Here is a 21019-nt window from a genome sequence, read left to right on the forward strand (position 1 = left end):
GCTATTACATGCAGCGATCTCCTCCACAGTATGGGGAGCAGCGATCGCTAGTGCCATCCCTCGCCCCCATACTGAATTACTATTTGCTGCCGGCAAATGATAATTTTTAAGCCCTTCAACCCCAGGCCAGTTTTCACCTTCCTGCCCAGGCCATTTTTTGCAAATCTGACATGTGTCATTTTATGTGGTAATAACGCATTTACTCAGGGGCAGATTGGCCATAGACCTTACAGGGAAATTTTCTGGTGGGCCGATGCCCAGGGGGCCACCTGAGCCATCCTCACAACCTGCTAGTGAAAGTTTATGGGGATGCATTTTGTGCTGCTGATGGCAGTATTTTGTGATGGACTGTGGTATTTGACTCTGCTGGGTTGGTATAATGTGCCACAATATGGTATTGCTGGCCCTGCCTTCCATTAATTTGGATCAGACTACAAAACCAGGCAACTTTTTGTATTTTCTACAGGTCCACTTTAAGTTCCCAGTCTGCCCCTGCTTTTACTTATCCAAGTCATTTGGAGATTGTTTTCTCTTGACACATTGTACTTCATGAGTGGTAAATTTGAGTCAATATATTTCACCTTTATTTATAAAAAATATATAGTTTTACCTCATAAAATAGTTATTACTTAACATTCCCCATTTGTTACTATATGTTGGCATGATTTTGTAAACTACACCCCTCGAGTTATTTAAAACTGATATTTATAGTTATTTATAAACTTTGTTAAACCTTTAGGTGTTCCACAAGAATTAGAAGAAAATGGAGATGAAATGTCACTCTTTTTGACAAATTTTTCATTTTAATACATTTTTTTCTGTAACACAGCAAGGGTTAAAAGCAAAACAAAACTCTTTTAGACACCATCTCCCATTTAAAGCCCCCCTGATGCACCCCTACAGTAAAAACTCACAAAAATTTACCCCATTTTGGAAACTGCAGGATAAGGTGACAGTTTTATTGGCACTATTTCATATCAACATTTGAGTTAGTATCAGGGCGTATAAGTCCAGCCCCCCGGGAACACCCTGAAGCCTCCCAGAAATACTGATTTATGGGCAGGAGTTTGTGTAGACCCTGCCCATTTTGAGCCCCAGACAGTGCAAACTTGCCAGTACTGTCTCTGAAAATCAGGGACAGTCGCGGTAAATTCGGAGAGTTGGCAGCTATGCTATTTTGGGTTATGTATTATTTTTGATCGCTCTATATTACGCTTTTTGTAAGGCAAGGTAACAAAAAATGAATGTTCTGGCACAGTTTTTATTTTTTACAATGTTCACCTGACAGGTTAAATCATGTGCTATTTTACAGTCTCCATTTTCTGAAAGCCATATTTATTTTTATTTTTCTGCCAATCATCTTGTGTAGGGGCTATTTTTGGGGGGGAAGAGCTAAAGTATTTATTGGTACCAGTTTTGGGTACATATGATTTTTTGATTATTCAATAACACACTTTATGGGGCAAGGTAACCAAAAAAATGGCTTTTTTGTCACAGTTTTTATTTGTATTTTTATGGTTTTCCCCTGAGGGGGTAGGTTATGTGATATTTTTATAGAGCATGTTCTTAATGATGTGGTGATACCTAATATGTATAATTATTTTTTTTTTTATTTCAGTTTTATACAATAAAAGCATTTATGAAAAAAATTATGTTTTAGTGTTTCTATTTTTTGAGAGACATATTTTTTCATTTTTTGGGTGATTGTCTTGTGTAGGGGCTCATTTTTTGTGCAATGAGGTGACAGTTTGATTGGTACTATTTTGGATTAGATACGATCTTTTTAATCGTATTACACTTTTTGTGATGTAAGGTGACAAAAAAAGTCTTTCTTGGCAGTTTTTATTTATAATTTTTTACGGCTTTCATCTGAGGGGGTAGTTCATGTTATATTTTTATAGAGCAGGTCTTTATGGATGCAGCAATACCCAATATGTCTACTTTTTTAAAATTTATATCAGTTTTAGGCTACTTTTACACTTGCGTTTTTGCCTGATCTGGAAGGGATCAGCAACAACGCTGATCAGCAAAAACACTTCTGTTATTGATAATACAACCGGCTGCATCTGTTATGAATAGATCCTTTTGTATTATCTTTAAAATAGCAATGACGGATCCATTACTAAAACCATTGTAAGTCAATAGGTGCCGGATCCGTTTTCTATTGTGTCTGAGAAAACGGATCCAGCATCATTGTGTGTCATGCCGGATCCGTTTTTCATCACATGCCGGACAGAAAACCGCTGCTTGCTGCGGTTTTCTGTCCAGTATGGGAACGCAATGGAACGGTATGCATTTTCGTGCATTCCGTTTTCTTCAGTTCAGTTTTGCCCCCATTGACAATGAATGGGGACAAAATTGACAATGAATGGGGACCGTTTTTCTCCGGTATTGAGATCCTCTGCCGGATCTCAATACAAAAAAGTTAAACACAAGTGTGAAAGTAGCCTTACACAATAAAAGTATTTTTGAAACAAAAAAAATCATGTTTTAGTGTTTCCATTTTCCATATTTTTTAAATTTTTTGGGCGATTATCTTATGTAAGGGCTAATTTTTTTGCAGGATGAGGTGACAGTTTGATTGGTACTATTTTGGGGTACATATGACTTTTTGATCATTTGGTATTTTGTGATGTAAGGTTACAAAAAATTGCTTTTTTGTCAACATTTTTATTTTTTACATTTGCAGCGTACTCAAGTTGTGTGCAATAGGTGTTTCTGGGTGATGTAGTGCAATAGACACTAACCTGGTACGGCTGACTCTCTGCAAGGGCAGGTGATGGTATAAATTGTTCGTGACGCCAGTGCCAAGTAAACGGTGGCACGCCGTTTGCGGATAGCAGGAATAAATGAGGAACACCGTGATGTTAAAGCAGAACTCCAACTTTAGTAGTTACAAATATAGAGACATTGATGGAAGCGCAGTTCCTTTGCATACAGTCGATTTTTCAATACGGTTGATGCAGGCAATACGGCTTGAGCAAGGTGATTACAGAGTGTTGAACACAGGACTTGCAGTACAGGAGCTTGCACTCTATCTCTGACTGATCCTGGAATATAGCAAATCTTCTCCAAGGCCCAATAACCTAGTTCTGGCTTTATATCCTTGGTTGTAGTTTTAGAAAGTACCTCCTCTGTTATTTTGAGTACCTCTTGCTTCTCTGCACTTTGCCTCTGTCCCTCTCAGCTTCCTTAGGCTCTAGAAACTTCTGCACAGTGGTCTTCCTGCTTCTGCATTTCTATATATTCAGGAGGGGAACCTTCTCCTTGGATTTGGAACCCGGTTACAGGGACTGCAATACCCTCTCCTGGTCTGCAGGCTTCAGGCCCGGACTGGTCTCTGACATAGTCTAATCTCTGGTTAGACTAGACTACAGACTCCAACTCTAGACTAGACTCTCTTAGACTGACTTTTGCTTCCCTGACTGGGCCTTATATAAACTAGGGCTCTCTAGCTCCCTCTAATGACTAGAAGCTGGAATGACACCCCTAGCAGGCCTGTACATGTAAGTTTCAAGTAACAGGGAAATACATAGCATTACATTACATGACATTTTATAAAACTGACATACACCAACTTCCCCATAATTAAGGAGGGACGACAGCACACCAAGTGACCCTTTTGTAGTGACGGGTATTACAGTCCCCGTACACTACACATTTATCTGACGGGGTACATTATGTGGTATTTTTTAGAGCCGGTTGTTATGGACACGGCGATACTTAATATGTCTGTTTTTCTTTTTTTCTTTTTTACAACTTTATATGTGTATATTGGGGGAAAGGGGGCGCTTTGTTGTTTTTTAAACTTTTTAAACTTTTTAAAACTTTTAATTTTTGTCCCACTCTAGAACTTTAGGGGGTCTGATCCCCTCTGCAATGCATTATGATACATCTGTATTGTAATGCTTTGCCTGTCAGTGTATTACCAATGTAATACACTGACAGTTGTCTACCAGACCTAGCCTAGGGGCTGATCTCCTAGGCCTCCATAGAAGCAAACCTCTCTGGTGCCGGCCCGATCAGCATGATGTACTAGTTACACTAGTACGTCAAATTGCGGTAGGTCACTTCCCGCTATGATGTACAAGTTAAACCTGCTGAAAGATTACAAATATCTGATGAACATTTGATTGTTCATCAGGTAATTGGTGGAAGTATTACACTGCCCAGTTCATTACATTTCCTGAGATTGCTCCAGTGGCGTAGCTAACAGGGAAGCAGCTGCTTCGGGTTCTGAGCTGACAAGGGGCTGGAAGCAGTAGTAAACAGTCTCAGACTGGCCACACCCCCTCTACACTCACTTCACTGCTGTACAATGTCCTCAGAGCAGGGAGATAAGCCCCGCCCATCAGCACTGATCATTAATAGTGCAGTCAGGGCTCAGTACAGCAGGGATCTCAAGTCGCCCGGACGTTCAGGGAGTCTCCCTCTATTAGATAGCGGCTCCCTGACACCCGCATGTGAGACAATATATCCCGGAAAGGTTCACTGATAGCAGAGCAGAGAGATAAGAGAAGTGACAGGACAGAGTTTAGATTACAGGTTGAATTAACCCTTTAGGGTCAAATTGGCTTCTCAAGGAGATATATATGTTAAAGGCATCCGTTCTTCTGCCTCATTCAGTAGCTATATACCGTATTTATCGGCGTATAACACGCACTGGCGTATAACACGCACCCTTCATTTTAAGGGAAATTTCAGGAAAAAAAATTAAATTTCAAATTGTACTGCTATGGGGTGGGGGGATCTGTGGATGGAACTGTTATGGGGGGGATCTGTGGATGACACTGCTATATGTCATCCACAGATCCCCCTCATAACAGTGTCCCCCAATACACCGGGCCCCGCCGCTCACCGAAGTATTTATAAACGTGAATCCTTATCCTGTTATTTAGCTGCCCTCTCCCATGTTCCCATGTCCCCCCTCCCCCTGTATCCCCACAGCACTTACGATTCACACGCTTCTATAGCAGGCAGAGCGGACGGCAGCAGTAACGTCACTCACTGACGTCGCGCGTCTGCTCCGCCTGCTTCATTCATAAAGGGGGCGGAGCAGGCGCTCCACGTCAGTGAGTGACGTTACTGCTGCCGTCCGCTCTGCCTGCTATTAAAGCTTAAGTAAGTGCTATGGGGATACAGGGGGGACATGGGAACATGGGAGAGGGCAGCTTAATAACAGGATAAGGATTCACGTTTATAAATACTTTGGTGAGCGGCGGGGCCCGGTGTAAGAGTACAGTGACTGCACCGGGCCCCGCCCCTAGTTACGGACTCCAGCCCCTCCTCTCTCCCGGCTCATACAGCGCAATGAATATCGGCGTATAACACGCATACATGATTTGCCCCCTATTTTCAGGGGGAAAAAGTGCGTGTTATACGCCGATAAATACGGTAACTATTGAGAGAGATGTATTTTTTTAAAATACATTTACACATTTAACCCTTTATTTTAATTATATTATTTACCCCAGTGTTAAATTCACCCCCCCTGGATGCTTGTTTTTTTCCTACAGTGGGGAAGATAATTACACACAGGGTTTTAAGGAATAAACTTCCTGACTCAGACCAAGAGCTGAGTCAGCGAGTCAGCAAGTGAATCGAAGCATCCGCGCGTGCGCATCGCGCAACCTAAGCTTCGGTTCACTTGCTTCTTGTCAGCTCAGCGAGTGAACCGTAGATTCAATTCATAAATCGGTTCATTTGAATGAACTGATTCAAATGAACCGATTCATGTGAAAGATCCGAACTTCCCATCTCTAGTTTACTCGCAGTAAACCTTTCTGGCAACCTGTAGCAGTGTCCCCTTCTCGGCACGTGCGCACAGTGCAAGAAGAAGCCGATGCCAGCAGTCTGCAACGGCGCATCAGGCTGAGCCTATGCGCACACGCGGGATCTCAAAGCGGGGGGGGGGGAGGCGGCACTGAGGAGTAGAAGGCGGCGCTGGGCACGAACGGCGATGCGTATGGCCGGGCACCATGCATCCACAGACCTCCCCTGCTTGGGCACCTTAATTCAGTGATTGACAGGTTAGTAAATTTCCGCAGAATAAAGCCACAAATAGCTTTTATAAGGCCACCTTAGAAATCAGAATGCTACCCTGGACATGAGAATATGTTTAGCTCACAGGGCTTATAGGTGGTGACAGAATACCTTTAATCATATACATAAATATGATAATTTGGGGCAGGGTAATGAGCCCAGTCCTCTACACCATAGAGCAAAGTGTACAGATACTGCATATGTCTGGAAAATGTCATAAAAAGTTTGTGAAAGAAAAAAAAAGAAAACCTCCCTGAAATGAGAAGTGCACCTCCCTGAAAGGAGTTTTTGCAGGTTGGGATGTCTGGTACAGTGTGCTACAGGGAGATCCTGTCTCCCCCTCCCTCTCCTAACTATTAGTACAGTCCAGCTTCTGCTACAGAGACTGCTCTGCAGTCGGCAATAACAGGAGGGAGAGGGGAGACTGAATAAAGACAGGAAGTGCTGCAGAAAGAAGAGCCTGTGCCTGTCACTCTCAGGAGCCTATACATTCCAGGCTTATCCCTGCCAGCACTAGCTGTCCTGCATCTCATGTTGTCTTCCCCCCACTCCCACCCCCTGCTGCATTCATTTGCTGTCCTTTGCCCCCCTCCCCAAGTCCTGTGGGCTCCTGATGCCCCCAGTTTTCTTGGCCCCCTACTCATCTGATGCCCCCAGCCCTCTAGGCCCCCTACTATTCTGATGCCCCAGTCCCCTGGAGCCCCTATTCATCTGATGCCCCCCAGCCCTCTAGTCCCCCTACTCATCTGATGCCCCAGTCCCCTGGAGCCCCCTACTCATCTGATGCCCCGTCCTCTAGGCCCCCTACCCATCTGATGCCCCAGTCCCATGGGCGCCTATGTGCTGCTTGGGGACACACCGTTATGAGGCCGGTCATCTGACCCCCATCCACCCAAGCGTTTACAGAATGGGGACTGGAAGATCACAGAGCGGACCGGCGGGGAGCAGGCGAGTATGGTACAATGTGCTGCAAGTTCACATCACATTTTTGTCCCACATGTAACATACAATGTACGTGTGGAGAAAAGGAGGCAAATGCCTAGTATACTCCCCTTCTCCATCCTGCATAGTCTAGTGAAAACAAATGTCAGGGGAATAACAGTCGACGGCACCCCATCCAAGGACACCAGAACAGTCCTAAAGTACAGTAACCAGACTTAAGCAGAATTTAGTGCAGCTTAAAGAAAGAAAGCAAAGTATTTTAACCAAGCCTGTCAGTACAGCAGAGAGAAGCAAGCAGAGTTATTGAAGAAGCCTTCCAGTTTATGCCAAAGCCTGCTGGGACCAAGACAAAGCTTGAAGATTGTTTTGATGAACATTTATTCAATTAAAGCTGCTGTTCAACTACAGTACAGACCAAAAGTTTGGACACACCTTCTCATTCAAAGAGTTTTCTTTATTTTCATGACTATGAAGGCATCAAAACTATGAATTAACACATGTGGAATTATATTCATAACAAACAAGTGTGAAACAACTGAAAATATGTCATATTCTAGGTTCTTCAAAGTAGCCACCTTTTGCTTTGATTACTGCTTTGCACACTCTTGGCATTCTCTTGATGAGCTTCAAGAGGTAGTCCCCTGAAATGGTCTTCCAACAGTCTTGAAGGGGTTCCCAGAGATGCTTAGCACTTGTTGGTAGAGATGGCCCGAACTATCCGACGGCGAACAGTTCCCGGCGAACATAGCTTGTTCGCGTTCGCCTCTGCCGGGCGAACACATGCGATGTTCGGTCCGCCCCCTATACATCATCATTGAGCAAACTTTGACCCTGTACCTCACAGTCAGCAGACACATTCCAGCCAATCAGCAGCATACCCTCCCTCCCAGACCCTCCCACCTCCTGCACAGCATCCATTTTAGATTCATTCTGAAGCTGCAGTCTTAGTGAGAGGAGGGAGACTGTAACTGCTGCTGATTTAATTGGGAAATCGATAGCTAGGCTAGTGAATTCAGTGTCCACTCCAGTCCTGAAAGACTCATCTGATCTCTGCTGTAAGGACAGCGTCCTGACAGCACCCCAAAAAGCCCTTTTTAGGGCTGCAACATTAGTCTGCTTTTTTTTTTTCCTTTATATACATATTGCAGTTGCCTGGCCTGCCTGTGTGTGAGGAGCTGCAGGCCCACAGACTGTAGTGTGCCCACTGCCAGTGCTCACCCCTGTCATTCCGTGTGGCACAGGACTTTGCTTAAAAAAAGGCACTTAATTTTTACACTTTAATCTAAGGTTAGTTGCCTGCCAGTGTGTGTCAGGCTGACTTCCACTGACTGTAGTGTGCCCACTGCCAGTGCCCACCACTCATACCGGCTGGCACAGGACTTTGCATAAAAAAGGCATTTAATTTTTACACTTTAGTGTAATTTCAGCTGCTTGCCTGCTGCTAGTGTGTGTCAGGCCGACTTCAACTGACTGTAGTGTGCCCACTGCCAGTGCCCACCCCTGTCATCCCGTGTGGCACAGGACTTTGCTTAAAAAAAAGGCACTTAATTTTTACACTTTAATCTAAGGTTAGTTGCCTGCCAGTGTGTGTCAGGCTGACTTCCACTGACTGTAGTGTGCCCACTGCCAGTGCCCACCACTCATACCGGCTGGCACAGGACTTTGCATAAAAAAGGCATTTAATTTTTACACTTTAGTGTAATTTCAGCTGCTTGCCTGCTGCTAGTGTGTGTCAGGCCGACTTCAACTGACTGTAGTGTGCCCACTGCCAGTGCCCACCCCTGTCATCCCGTGTGGCACAGGACTTTGCTTAAAAAAAAGGCACTTCATTTTTACACTTTAATCTAAGGTTAGTTGCCTGCCAGTGTGTGTCAGGCCGACTTCAACTGACTGTAGTGTGCCCACTGCCAGTGCCCACCCCTGTCATCCCGAGTGGCACAGGACTTTGCTTAAAAAATAGGCACTTAATTTTTACACTTTAATCTAAGGTTAGTTGCCTGCCAGTGTGTGTCAGGCTGACTTCCACTGACTGTAGTGTGCCCACTGCCAGTGCCCACCACTCATACCGGCTGGCACAGGACTTTGCATAAAAAAGGCATTTAATTTTTACACTTTAGTGTAATTTCAGCTGCTTGCCTGCTGCTAGTGTGTGTCAGGCCGACTTCAACTGACTGTAGTGTGCCCACTGCCAGTGCCCACCCCTGTCATCCCGTGTGGCACAGGACTTTGCTTAAAAAAAAGGCACTTCATTTTTACACTTTAATCTAAGGTTAGTTGCCTGCCAGTGTGTGTCAGGCCGACTTCAACTGACTGTAGTGTGCCCACTGCCAGTGCCCACCCCTGTCATCCCGAGTGGCACAGGACTTTGCTTAAAAAATAGGCACTTAATTTTTACACTTTAATCTAAGGTTAGTTGCCTGCCAGTGTGTGTCAGGCTGACTTCCACTGACTGTAGTGTGCCCACTGCCAGTGCCCACCACTCATACCGGCTGGCACAGGACTTTGCTTAAAAAAGGCATTTAATTTTTACACTTTAATGTAATTTCAGCTGCTTGCCTGCTGCTAGTGTGTGTCAGGCCGACTTCAACTGACTGTAGTGTGCCCACTGCCAGTGCCCACCCCTGTCATACCGAGTGGCACAGGACTTTGCTTAAAAAATAGGCACTTAATTTTTACACTTTAATCTAAGGTTAGTTGCCTGCCAGTGTGTGTCAGGCTGACTTCCACTGACTGTAGTGTGCCCACTGCCAGTGCCCACCCCTGTCATACCGAGTGGCACAGGACTTTGCTTAAAAAATAGGCACTTAATTTTTACACTTTAATCTAAGGTTAGTTGCCTGCCAGTGTGTGTCAGGCTGACTTCCACTGACTGTAGTGTGCCCACTGCCAGTGCCCACCACTCATACCGGCTGGCACAGGACTTTGCATAAAAAAGGCATTTAATTTTTACACTTTAGTGTAATTTCAGCTGCTTGCCTGCTGCTAGTGTGTGTCAGGCCGACTTCAACTGACTGTAGTGTGCCCACTGCCAGTGCCCACCCCTGTCATCCCGTGTGGCACAGGACTTTGCTTAAAAAAAAGGCACTTCATTTTTACACTTTAATCTAAGGTTAGTTGCCTGCCAGTGTGTGTCAGGCCGACTTCAACTGACTGTAGTGTGCCCACTGCCAGTGCCCACCCCTGTCATCCCGAGTGGCACAGGACTTTGCTTAAAAAATAGGCACTTAATTTTTACACTTTAATCTAAGGTTAGTTGCCTGCCAGTGTGTGTCAGGCTGACTTCCACTGACTGTAGTGTGCCCACTGCCAGTGCCCACCACTCATACCGGCTGGCACAGGACTTTGCTTAAAAAAGGCATTTAATTTTTACACTTTAATGTAATTTCAGCTGCTTGCCTGCTGCTAGTGTGTGTCAGGCCGACTTCAACTGACTGTAGTGTGCCCACTGCCAGTGCCCACCCCTGTCATACCGAGTGGCACAGGACTTTGCTTAAAAAATAGGCACTTAATTTTTACACTTTAATCTAAGGTTAGTTGCCTGCCAGTGTGTGTCAGGCTGACTTCCACTGACTGTAGTGTGCCCACTGCCAGTGCCCACCCCTGTCATACCGAGTGGCACAGGACTTTGCTTAAAAAATAGGCACTTAATTTTTACACTTTAATCTAAGGTTAGTTGCCTGCCAGTGTGTGTCAGGCTGACTTCCACTGACTGTAGTGTGCCCACTGCCAGTGCCCACCACTCATACCGGCTGGCACAGGACTTTGCATAAAAAAGGCATTTAATTTTTACACTTTAGTGTAATTTCAGCTGCTTGCCTGCTGCTAGTGTGTGTCAGGCCGACTTCAACTGACTGTAGTGTGCCCACTGCCAGTGCCCACCCCTGTCATCCCGTGTGGCACAGGACTTTGCTTAAAAAAAAGGCACTTCATTTTTACACTTTAATCTAAGGTTAGTTGCCTGCCAGTGTGTGTCAGGCCGACTTCAACTGACTGTAGTGTGCCCACTGCCAGTGCCCACCCCTGTCATCCCGAGTGGCACAGGACTTTGCTTAAAAAATAGGCACTTAATTTTTACACTTTAATCTAAGGTTAGTTGCCTGCCAGTGTGTGTCAGGCTGACTTCCACTGACTGTAGTGTGCCCACTGCCAGTGCCCACCACTCATACCGGCTGGCACAGGACTTTGCTTAAAAAAGGCATTTAATTTTTACACTTTAATGTAATTTCAGCTGCTTGCCTGCTGCTAGTGTGTGTCAGGCCGACTTCAACTGACTGTAGTGTGCCCACTGCCAGTGCCCACCCCTGTCATACCGAGTGGCACAGGACTTTGCTTAAAAAATAGGCACTTAATTTTTACACTTTAATCTAAGGTTAGTTGCCTGCCAGTGTGTGTCAGGCTGACTTCCACTGACTGTAGTGTGCCCACTGCCAGTGCCCACCACTCATACCGGCTGGCACAGGACTTTGCATAAAAAAGGCATTTAATTTTTACACTTTAGTGTAATTTCAGCTGCTTGCCTGCTGCTAGTGTGTGTCAGGCCGACTTCAACTGACTGTAGTGTGCCCACTGCCAGTGCCAACCACTGATACCGGGTGGCACAGTAGCTTGCCGATAAATAAGGCATTTAATTTTTAGACAGTAGTCTAAATTCAGTTGCTTGCCTGCTGCCAGTGTGTGTCAGGCCCGCTTCCACTGACTGTAGTGTGCCCACTGCCAGTGCCAACCACTGATACCGGGTGGCACAGTAGCTTGCCGATAAATAAGGCATTTAATTTTTAGACAGTAGTCTAAATTCAGTTGCTTGCCTGCTGCCAGTGTGTGTCAGGCCCTCTTCCACTGACTGTAGTGTGCCCACTGCCAGTGCCAACCACTCATACCGGGTGGCACAGTAGCTTGCCGATAAATAAGGCATTTAATTTTTACACTTTAGTGTAATTTCAGTTGCTTGCCTGCTGCCAGTGTGTGTCAGGCCCGCTTCTACTGACTGTAGTGTGCCCACTGCCAGTGCCAACCACTGATACCATCTCCCCGTTCGAAAAATCTATTCAATAAATGGCACCCAGATTGGGGACGTTAGAGGGATTAAACTGATGAGAATAGTACTACAGAAAATACCACTCATATCGGGTGTGACAGTAAATTGCACGGCGCAGACGCAGTCACCGTGGATAAAAACAAAGGGGAGGGAGCCAGCGTTTTTTTAACCATCTCCCCGTTCGAAAAATCAATTCAATTGACCTTTCGGGGACCCTTGGTGTTGTACGTGGCTGGGTGGAGGAAGAAACCTTCAATGACATCACCGGGACGTGGCTAGCTTGGTATCCAACCTTGTGCAAATGGGGAGTTTGCGGTTGTGCAAATGAACTGTTTGCGGTGCATTAAAAGGGGAGTTTGGTCTGTCAATGTCTGTGATGCGGGCGTAACCCTTACACTACCTGATCGATACAACATCATACCTGATCGTATACACACACTGGATGTTTTAAAGCACGTTATTCCAAACAATTTAGGAATGTTAGTTGATTTATGCCCTTTATGGATTAAAACCCGACTCTGCGTCCACTACGTAATTTTCCATGGGAGTTTTGCCATAGATCCCCCTCCGGCATGCCACAGTCCAGGTGTTAGACCCCTTGAAACAACTTTCTCATCACTATTGTGGCCAGAAAGAGTCCCTGTGGGTTTTAAAATTCGCCTGTCTATTGAAGTCTATGGCGGTTCGCCCGGTTCGCCAGTTCGCGAACATTTGCGGAAGTTCTCGTTCGCTGTTCGCGAACTGAAAATTTTATGTTCGCGACATCACTACTTGTTGGCCCTTTTGCCTTCACTCTGTGGTCCAGCTCACCCCAAACCATCTCGATTGGGTTCAGGTTTGGTGACTGTGGAGGCCAGGTCATCTGGCGCAGCACCCCATCACTCTCCTTCATGGTCAAATAGCCCTTACTTTCTTAAAGTAATGATGGCCACTAGTTTTTCTTTACTTACCTGCTTTTTTCTTGCCATAATACAAATTCTAACAGTCTATTCAGTAGGACTATCAGCTGTGTATCCACCTGACTTCTCCTCAACGCCACTGATGGTCCCAACCCCATTTATAAGGCAAGAAATCCCACTTATTAAACCTGACAGGGCACTCCTGTGAAGTGAAAACCATTTCAGGGGACTACCTTTTGAAGCTCATCAAGAGAATGCCAAGAGTGTGCAAAGCAGTAATCAAAGCAAAAGGTGGCTACTTTGAAGAACCTAGAATATGACATATTTTCAGTTGTTTCACACTTGTTTGTTATGTATATAATTCCACATGTGTTAATTCATAGTTTTGATGCCTTCAGTGTGAATCTACAATTTTCATAGTCATGAAAATAAAGAAAACTCTTTGAATGAGAAGGTGTGTCCAAACTTTTGGTCTGTACTGTACATACAAGGTTTGGACTCTTTTTCAAATCCCTCAATTATTCCCCCTTTTTATTGCTTTGGTCCAGCAGTATCCAGGTAGGAGCACCGTGAAACATAAAGAGACATTTAGGCCGCACTGTTACACCACTCTGCATTTCCTATTACACCTGGGTTGCGGCACCTGTTGCCTTAGGCTATGGCGACACTGATGGCATGACAGCCAGGATCGCTGAGTAGTGGTGATCCCTTTGAAATGCATGGTATCACTGCGGTAGTCACAAGAAATCCAACACGGCTGGATTTCCTGTGACTGCCACAAGCCACAAGAGTGGGGGTTGTGAAGGGGGGGCTCCATTTAAACATTTGCTGTGGTGCCCAGTCATTTCTAGCTACGCCACTGAATTGCTCATTAGCAATGATCTTCATTATTATATGCAGGGTAATATAAGCTTTACAGAGATTTTTTTTTATCACTACGGACTATATTTTTATTGCCACATATACTGGCTGGGTGACAGGTTTAATAAATCTTATTTGTATTCCCTTTACATACATACAAGTGCCTTGCCCAATGGACAAAATTGGTACTTTACACCAATTATGTCACTTGCCTTATCCAATAAGATTGCAATCTCTTTCAGGCAGGGACTTTTCTGTTTACTGCAATCCCTGATTGTAAAGTGTTATGGACCATGTTGGTGCCATGTAGATAATAGTTATTGTTAATACCTGCTTTATTACAGGGGTATATGTACTCCTCAGGTACAGTACAGTAATACAGAATATCTCTTTTTGTAATGAAGGGTCTGCATTGATCATTACTGATCCTCAATACTTTTATGAACATCCCATATTCTAAATTCACAGTACTATTTTATGCACAGCCTATCTTATGCATGATACAGTAATAGAATACATATCTTTATGAACTTGCTTGGTTTTGCAAATATCAAGTATCAGTACTCTCAATATTGATTATGAGTATACCACATTCTATGCTGGTACTCTAAATTATGAATTATGGCTTGAAGAATACCAGTTTTTCACATCACACAATGACAATATCTAATTAGTTACAGCAGTTTAACATTGAGGTTGCTACAAATGCAGTTAATGAGCCTTACTTTATGTTTTTGCAGGTGACCACTATAAATTGTTGTGAAACATCTACTTATTGTATAAAGATGAAGGTTTAAGAGATTTATGGGGTCATTTATCAAACTGGTGTAAAGTAGAACGGGCTTAGTTGCCCATAGCAACCAATCAGGTTTCACCCTTCATTTTTGACAGCTCCTTTGGAAAATGAAAGGTGTAATTTGATTGGTTGCTATAGGCAACTAAGCCAGTTCTACTTTACACAAGTTTTATAAATGCCCCCATTAGTTCATAAATATTGAGATTTACTTACCTCCGACATCCAGGTCCACCTTATAGTTTATAAAATGTGTATGGATGGTCCCCAGAGTATAAGGCCCTACCCTGTTTCCATGCTGTGCACCTCCATCCATGAAGAAAGATGTACTTATATATCCTGATGCAGAAACCTTTGACTCAATAGCCCCATTTTGATAGAACATGAAGTCAAACACATAGTCATAGTTTCCAACGGTGGCAATTGTTCTTATGATCAAAACAGTGTTGGCCAAACCACCATAGTAAGAAGAACCAAGACTTGAGAAGTGTCGTCTCAAAGGAATGCCAGTGTTAAGTTCAAATATGCAGATGGATCCTTTGTTAAGAACTGGGCTGTCTGCGTCTAGCAAGTAATGGGTATCTATAAATGTTGCAAAGTAAGGGCAGTCAATGCCACGAACCAACTGGAAGATCGAACGACCAATGCCAAAGTGTCCATCCATGTACCTAGTTGACATTCCAGTAGGAGCATTGGACCCATAGAGAGATACAGCTTCTTGGATGCTAAGCTCATAAACAATCCTTTCCCCCCTAAACTTGATGTCATATAACCTGAGTCCTCTGTTCACATTAACCCCGAATGCAAAACTCCAGTGGTGGAACAAGACCTGGTTGTTCTTGATGCTGAATCGGGAACCTTGTGGTTCATATTGCAGAGGGATATCAGAGACTGAACTTTTTTGTTTTTGGGGATTCAGAGAAGCAATGTCATCCTTATGGTGTGGCTTTTTCATCTTAACTACCTTCAACTGTCCCTTCTTATATTTCTCCTCCAATTCAGACAAACTTTGCAAGTACTCACCATTATAAAACACCTTTTCCACACTCCACTTATTATAGTCCAGGTTCTGATGGTTAAACAGAAGTTCTAACCCAGTTGGATGCAGGAAAAATCCACTACCCTGAGTGTTAAGGAAGATACCAAACCAGGTTTGCCTTTCTCCAGATGCAAAGCCTCTTGGAGCACTGGTCAAAGCAGCAAAATATTCACTGTCTGACTCATTATAGCCCAATACTTCCTTAAGGAAACTTTTTGCTTTGGGGTACTCTTTGAAAAGAAAGTGCTGTCGTATCTGATTGTATTCACTGCCAATGACCGGTCTACGGTGATATGGCAGTTTTCCTTTATATCTTTGAAGGGTAACATCATTCTTGTATGTAGGATTTGGTAAAGGTCCCACCACATACTCCTTTATTTCGGGTTCGGAATGACTTCCAAAATATACCACAGCCATTGCTTCTCTCCTGGGCTTAGGTCCTCCTTTATCCAGATACAATAAGGCATCTTTTTTGCTGGGAGGCAGTAGTTCCACGGAATATATACAGTTGGAAGAAGGGTCAGCTTTGGAGATGTCCACCAGATTCTCCTTGATGTTCTTCTTAAGGTATGCCACCACCTGATCAAGTTCTGCATGTGTTAGGTCTGAAAATATCAAGCTCTGGTCATTATGCTTCAAAACAGATGTTTTCTGATTCCCAGAATTACAGGATTTTGTTTTGGATACAAACAAAAGGACAGAAACCAAAGCTAAAATGGTGGCAACTGCCAAGATGAGAAGTGCAGTCACGATTTTAACATTCATGTTTGGATTGCATTAAACCATCAGATCCTCCAGTGTAAAGGTTTGAACTCCACGTCTTAGCTTAGAATGAATGTCTTTCACTCATTCCTGCCTATTTAACTTGCTGGATCCTAAAAGGAAACTGGAAATCTGGGAGGAGGCAAGGAACTGGATGCAGGAGAAGAGATTGTGTGATTGTAGAACCTTTTGTAACTCTGAAGCTTCTAACATATCTGTCTCTCTCTGACTCTACACATACCATTAGTGTATTACAGAACACAGCTGCAACATGAAGCAGTAGAAGTTTGAGAATAAAGAATGAATGAATGAATGAATATTTAGTAATATTATGTATGAAAAACAAATAAATAGAAAATACAACTAATGCACTCAAGGGCATTACTAATTCACACATTGAATGATTTTTAGGAACGCATAAAATATGCATTCAATGACACATGAGCACTGACTTGCTTGTCCATTTACCATTGGATATGTTTACACAGGGCAATGATTGAGAACAAAATTTAATAGAAACGCATCTTCTCCCTTTACTGTCTTGTGTACATGGGTCTATTAAAAAGGATAATAAGAGAATAAGGGCTTTCCTTTTCATGTGTGAGTAACAGATGTGCCAACAACTGGTCAGCACATCTCTACATGTATGGCATGGTTGGACAACTCCAGCCAATCATTTGCAACTTTGCATAAGATCACTGTGTGTATTTATTTGTTCCTTTTAAACTGACTCCCTGATCATCTAGTTTAGCCTGGCATGTAGCGAGTGGGATTGTTCATATGAACAATTATCAATCACATTCTTGATGACCAAAAATGTAAATGGCCAGCTTTAGAGTATATATGGCTCTCTTTCTGGTACTGTATTTTAACCCCTTAGGGACCCATGACGTATAGGTACGGCATGGTTCCGAGTCCTTAATGACCCATGACGTACCGGTACGTCATGTGTTGTTCCGATCACCGTCCGCCCGGCGGGCGGTGATCGGAACAAGGTGCCTGCTCAAATCATTGAGCAGGCTCCTCGGCTAAATGCGTGGGGGGGTCCCGTGACCCCACGTGTCGGCGATCGCCGCAAACCGCAGGTCAATTCAGACCTGCGGTTTGTGGCTTTTCTAAGTTGCAAAGGATTGTAAAGGATTAGACCCCAAAAAGTTCAAGTCCCAAAGTTGGACAAAAAATAAAGTGAAAAAAAAGTTGAAAAAATAAAGTTTTCCCCCCAAAAAATTTAAAGTTTCAAGTAAAAATAAACAAAAACGTCATTTTGCCCAAATAAAGTAAAAAAATAAATTGGCAAAAAATAGGGAAAAAAAAAAAGTATACATATTAGGTATCGCCGAGTCCGTATCGACCGGCGGCTCTATAAACATATCACATGACCTAACCCCTCAGATGAACACCGTAAAAAATAAAAAATAAAAACTGTGCTAAATAAACCATTTTTTGTCAACTTACATCACAAAAAGTGTAATAGCAAGCGATCAAAAAGTCATATGCACCCCAAAATAGTGGCAAACAGTCATCTCATCCCGCAAAAAATGAGACCCTACCTAAGATAATCGCCCGAAAACTGAAAAAACTATGGCTCTCAGAATATGGAGACACTAAAACATGATTTTTTTTTGTTTCAAAAATTATATTATTGTGTAAAACTTACATAAATAAAAAACAAGTATACATATTAGGTATCGCCACGTCCGTATCGACCGGCTCTATAAAAATATCACATGACCTAACCCCTCAGATGAACACCGTAAACATTTTTTAATAAAAACTGTGCTAAATAAACCATTTTTTGTCACCTTACATCACTAAAAGTGTAATAGCAAGCGATCTAAAAGTCACACGCACCCCAAAATAGTGCCAATAAAACTGTCATCTCATCCCGCAAAAATCATACCCTACCCAAGGTAACCGCCCAAAAACTGAAAAAATTATGGCTCTCAGACTATGGAAACACTAAAACATGATTTTTTTTGTTTCAAAAAAGAAATCATTGTGTAAAACTTACATAAATAAAAAAAAAGTATACATATTAGGTATCGCCGCATCCGTGACAACCTGGTCTATAAAAATATCACATGATCTAACCTGTCAGATGAATGTTGTAAATAACAAAAAATAAAAACTGTGCCAAAACAGCTATTTCTTGTTACCTTGCCTCACAAAAAGTTTAATATAGAGCAACCAAAAATCATATGTACCCTAAACTAGTACCAACAAAACTGCCACCCTATCCCGTAGTTTCTAAAATGGGGTCCCTTTTTTGGAGTTTCTACTCTAGGGGTGCATCAGGAGGGCTTCAAATGGGACATGGTGTCAAAAAAAACTGTCCAGCAAAATCTGCCTTCCAAAAACCGTATGGGATTCCTTTCCTTCTGCGCCCTGCCGTGTGCCCGTACAGCAGTTTATGACCACATATGGGGTGTTTCTGTAAACTACAGAATCAGGGCTATAAATATTGAGTTTTGTTTGGCTGTTAACCCTTGCTTTGTTACTGGAAAAAAATTATTAAAATGGAAAATCTGCCAAAAAAGTGAAATTTTGAAATTGTATCTCTATTTTCCATTAATTCTTGTGGAACACCTAAAGGGTTAACAAAGTTTGTAAAATCAGTTTTGAATACCTTGAGGGGTGTCATTTCTTAGATGGGGTCATTTTTGGGTGGTTTCTATTATGTAAGCCTCGCAAAGTGACTTCCGACCTGAACTGGTCCCTAAAAATTGGGTTTTTGGAAATCTCTGAAAATTTCAAGATTTGCTTCTAAACTTCTAAGCCTTGTAACATCCCCAAAAAATAAAATATCATTCCCAAAATGATCCAAACATGAAGTAGACATATGGGGAATGTAAAGTAATAACTATTTTTGGAGGTATTACTATGTATTATAGAAGTAGAGAAATAGAAACTTGGAAATTTGCAATTTTTTACAAATTTTGGGTAAATTTGGTATTTTTTTATAAATAAAAATGATTTTTTTTTTACTTCATTTTACCAGTGTCATGAAGTACAATATGTGACGAAAAAACTATCTCAGAATGGCCTGGATAAGTCAAAGCGTTTTAAAGTTATCAGCACTTAAAGTGACACTGATCAGATTTGAAAAAAATGGCCAAGTCCTTAAGGTGAAATAGGGCTGAGTCCTTAAGGGGTTAATGTCTCCCTCCTCCACCCCTGTGATAAAAAAAAAAAAAAAAAAGTCTGACAGTGATTTGTTTCAAGTACTGTTTCAGAAACTAAAGGTTGAGGTCACATCTGCTTGTGATTTTTTTTTTTTATGTTCTATTCTATGGATAGATCTGGTGGCATTAGAGGCAGAACTTGCCAGGAGCTCATTTACATACTCTCTTCCCATCCTTGGAACAGAAAAATGGACAAGCCGTCTCAGATATTTCCCAAGACAAGCAAGATTCATTTATAATGGGGTATCGATCATTTTACATGAAAACACAGCACTTCATACTGCATAATTTTGTTCTGTCAAATGTGACAGAATCAGTATTGGAGCCACCAATGCAGATGTGACTCATAGGTTCTGAGAAAAGAAGTTGGGGAAAGAGAGGATTTTCAGAGACCTAAGTCCTACACCCCTTCACATCTCTACCTGACTGTACCCAAGGCAAGTTCCACAGCAGAAAAAATGTATATAACATGCAAGGAAGAAAATTGGCCCCGTGTAAGGGGGTGTAATATAAGGTAACCCTTTAAAACATAACATTTATTAAATCAATAAAATAAGCCCCACCACAATGAATGGTGAAAATAGAACCAAAAGAGTATGGATCCCAGTAGCATACAAGGTGCGTATACACCAAGGGAGGCATGAAAAGTGAAAATATGGAAAGGATACAGGATCGGGTCTCTCAGACCCGATCCTGTAGAGACCCAATCCTGAGAGACCCGATCCTGTATCCTTTCCATATTTTCACTTCTCATGCCTCCCTTGGTCTCTAATTAGCAGTGTATACGCACCTTGTATGCTACTGGCATACATACTCTTTTGGCTCAAGTTCCACAGCAGCCTACCTTCCTATGCCCTTGGTTTATTCTTGATTTACTGTCATTATGTGTGTATTACTAGAGTTGGTACTAGAGATGAGCATATTTATTGAAACTCTTTTCAGGTCTGATTCTAATGAATGGATCTATCACGCTTTGGTGTGGGAGGGAAACACCACACCGAGTATAAGAGGGAAGGGGGGAACAGGGAATCAGGCCTGAGAACTAGGGAAGGAAGATGGACACCTCCTAGTAAAACCCTAACCAAAATCCTGTCCCACTACCAGTATGAACAGACTCCAGAGGTAGGTGTGTTCATACGCAGGAATATCTAGAGTTCTATCAAGCCCTATAGGACCCTGGTACTAATGGCAGGGATGAGACTACCTGTTCCTCCAAAAGGAAGGACGAACAGGAGTCTCCTTCAGGCCTAATACAAACAATAGGGAAATGAAACACACAGAACCCAAACAAAATACAAAAAGGGATAAAAAAGACTTAACTTCAAAGGGGCTATGGAAGCAACATGAACTCTGCCGAGATCCACACACCAGCAATAGACATTGCACGGCATTGTGGGAAAAGCAACAATAAATAAGGAAGGTCAAATGATCACATTAGCAACACCTGAGGCAAGGGGTGTGGCC

At 42.8% G+C, this 21019-nt stretch overlaps 1 protein-coding gene across 1 annotated transcript in view; it reads right to left on the bottom strand.

Moving 5' to 3' along the window:
• LOC121003947 (membrane primary amine oxidase-like) overlaps positions 1–16462 on the bottom strand; it is a 42772-nt gene extending 26310 nt beyond the window's left edge. Inside the window, exon 1 of the mRNA XM_040435916.1 lies at positions 14789–16462. Within this exon, the coding sequence (XP_040291850.1) occupies positions 14789–16376 (1588 nt within the window). The 5' untranslated portion in view covers positions 16377–16462. The remainder of the gene's footprint in view (positions 1–14788) is intronic.
• Positions 16463–21019: the final 4557 nt, after the last annotated feature.

Source organism: Bufo bufo, chromosome 6 (assembly GCF_905171765.1).
Source record: "Bufo bufo chromosome 6, aBufBuf1.1, whole genome shotgun sequence".
In the NCBI taxonomy this organism is placed as follows: domain Eukaryota; kingdom Metazoa; phylum Chordata; class Amphibia; order Anura; family Bufonidae; genus Bufo; species Bufo bufo.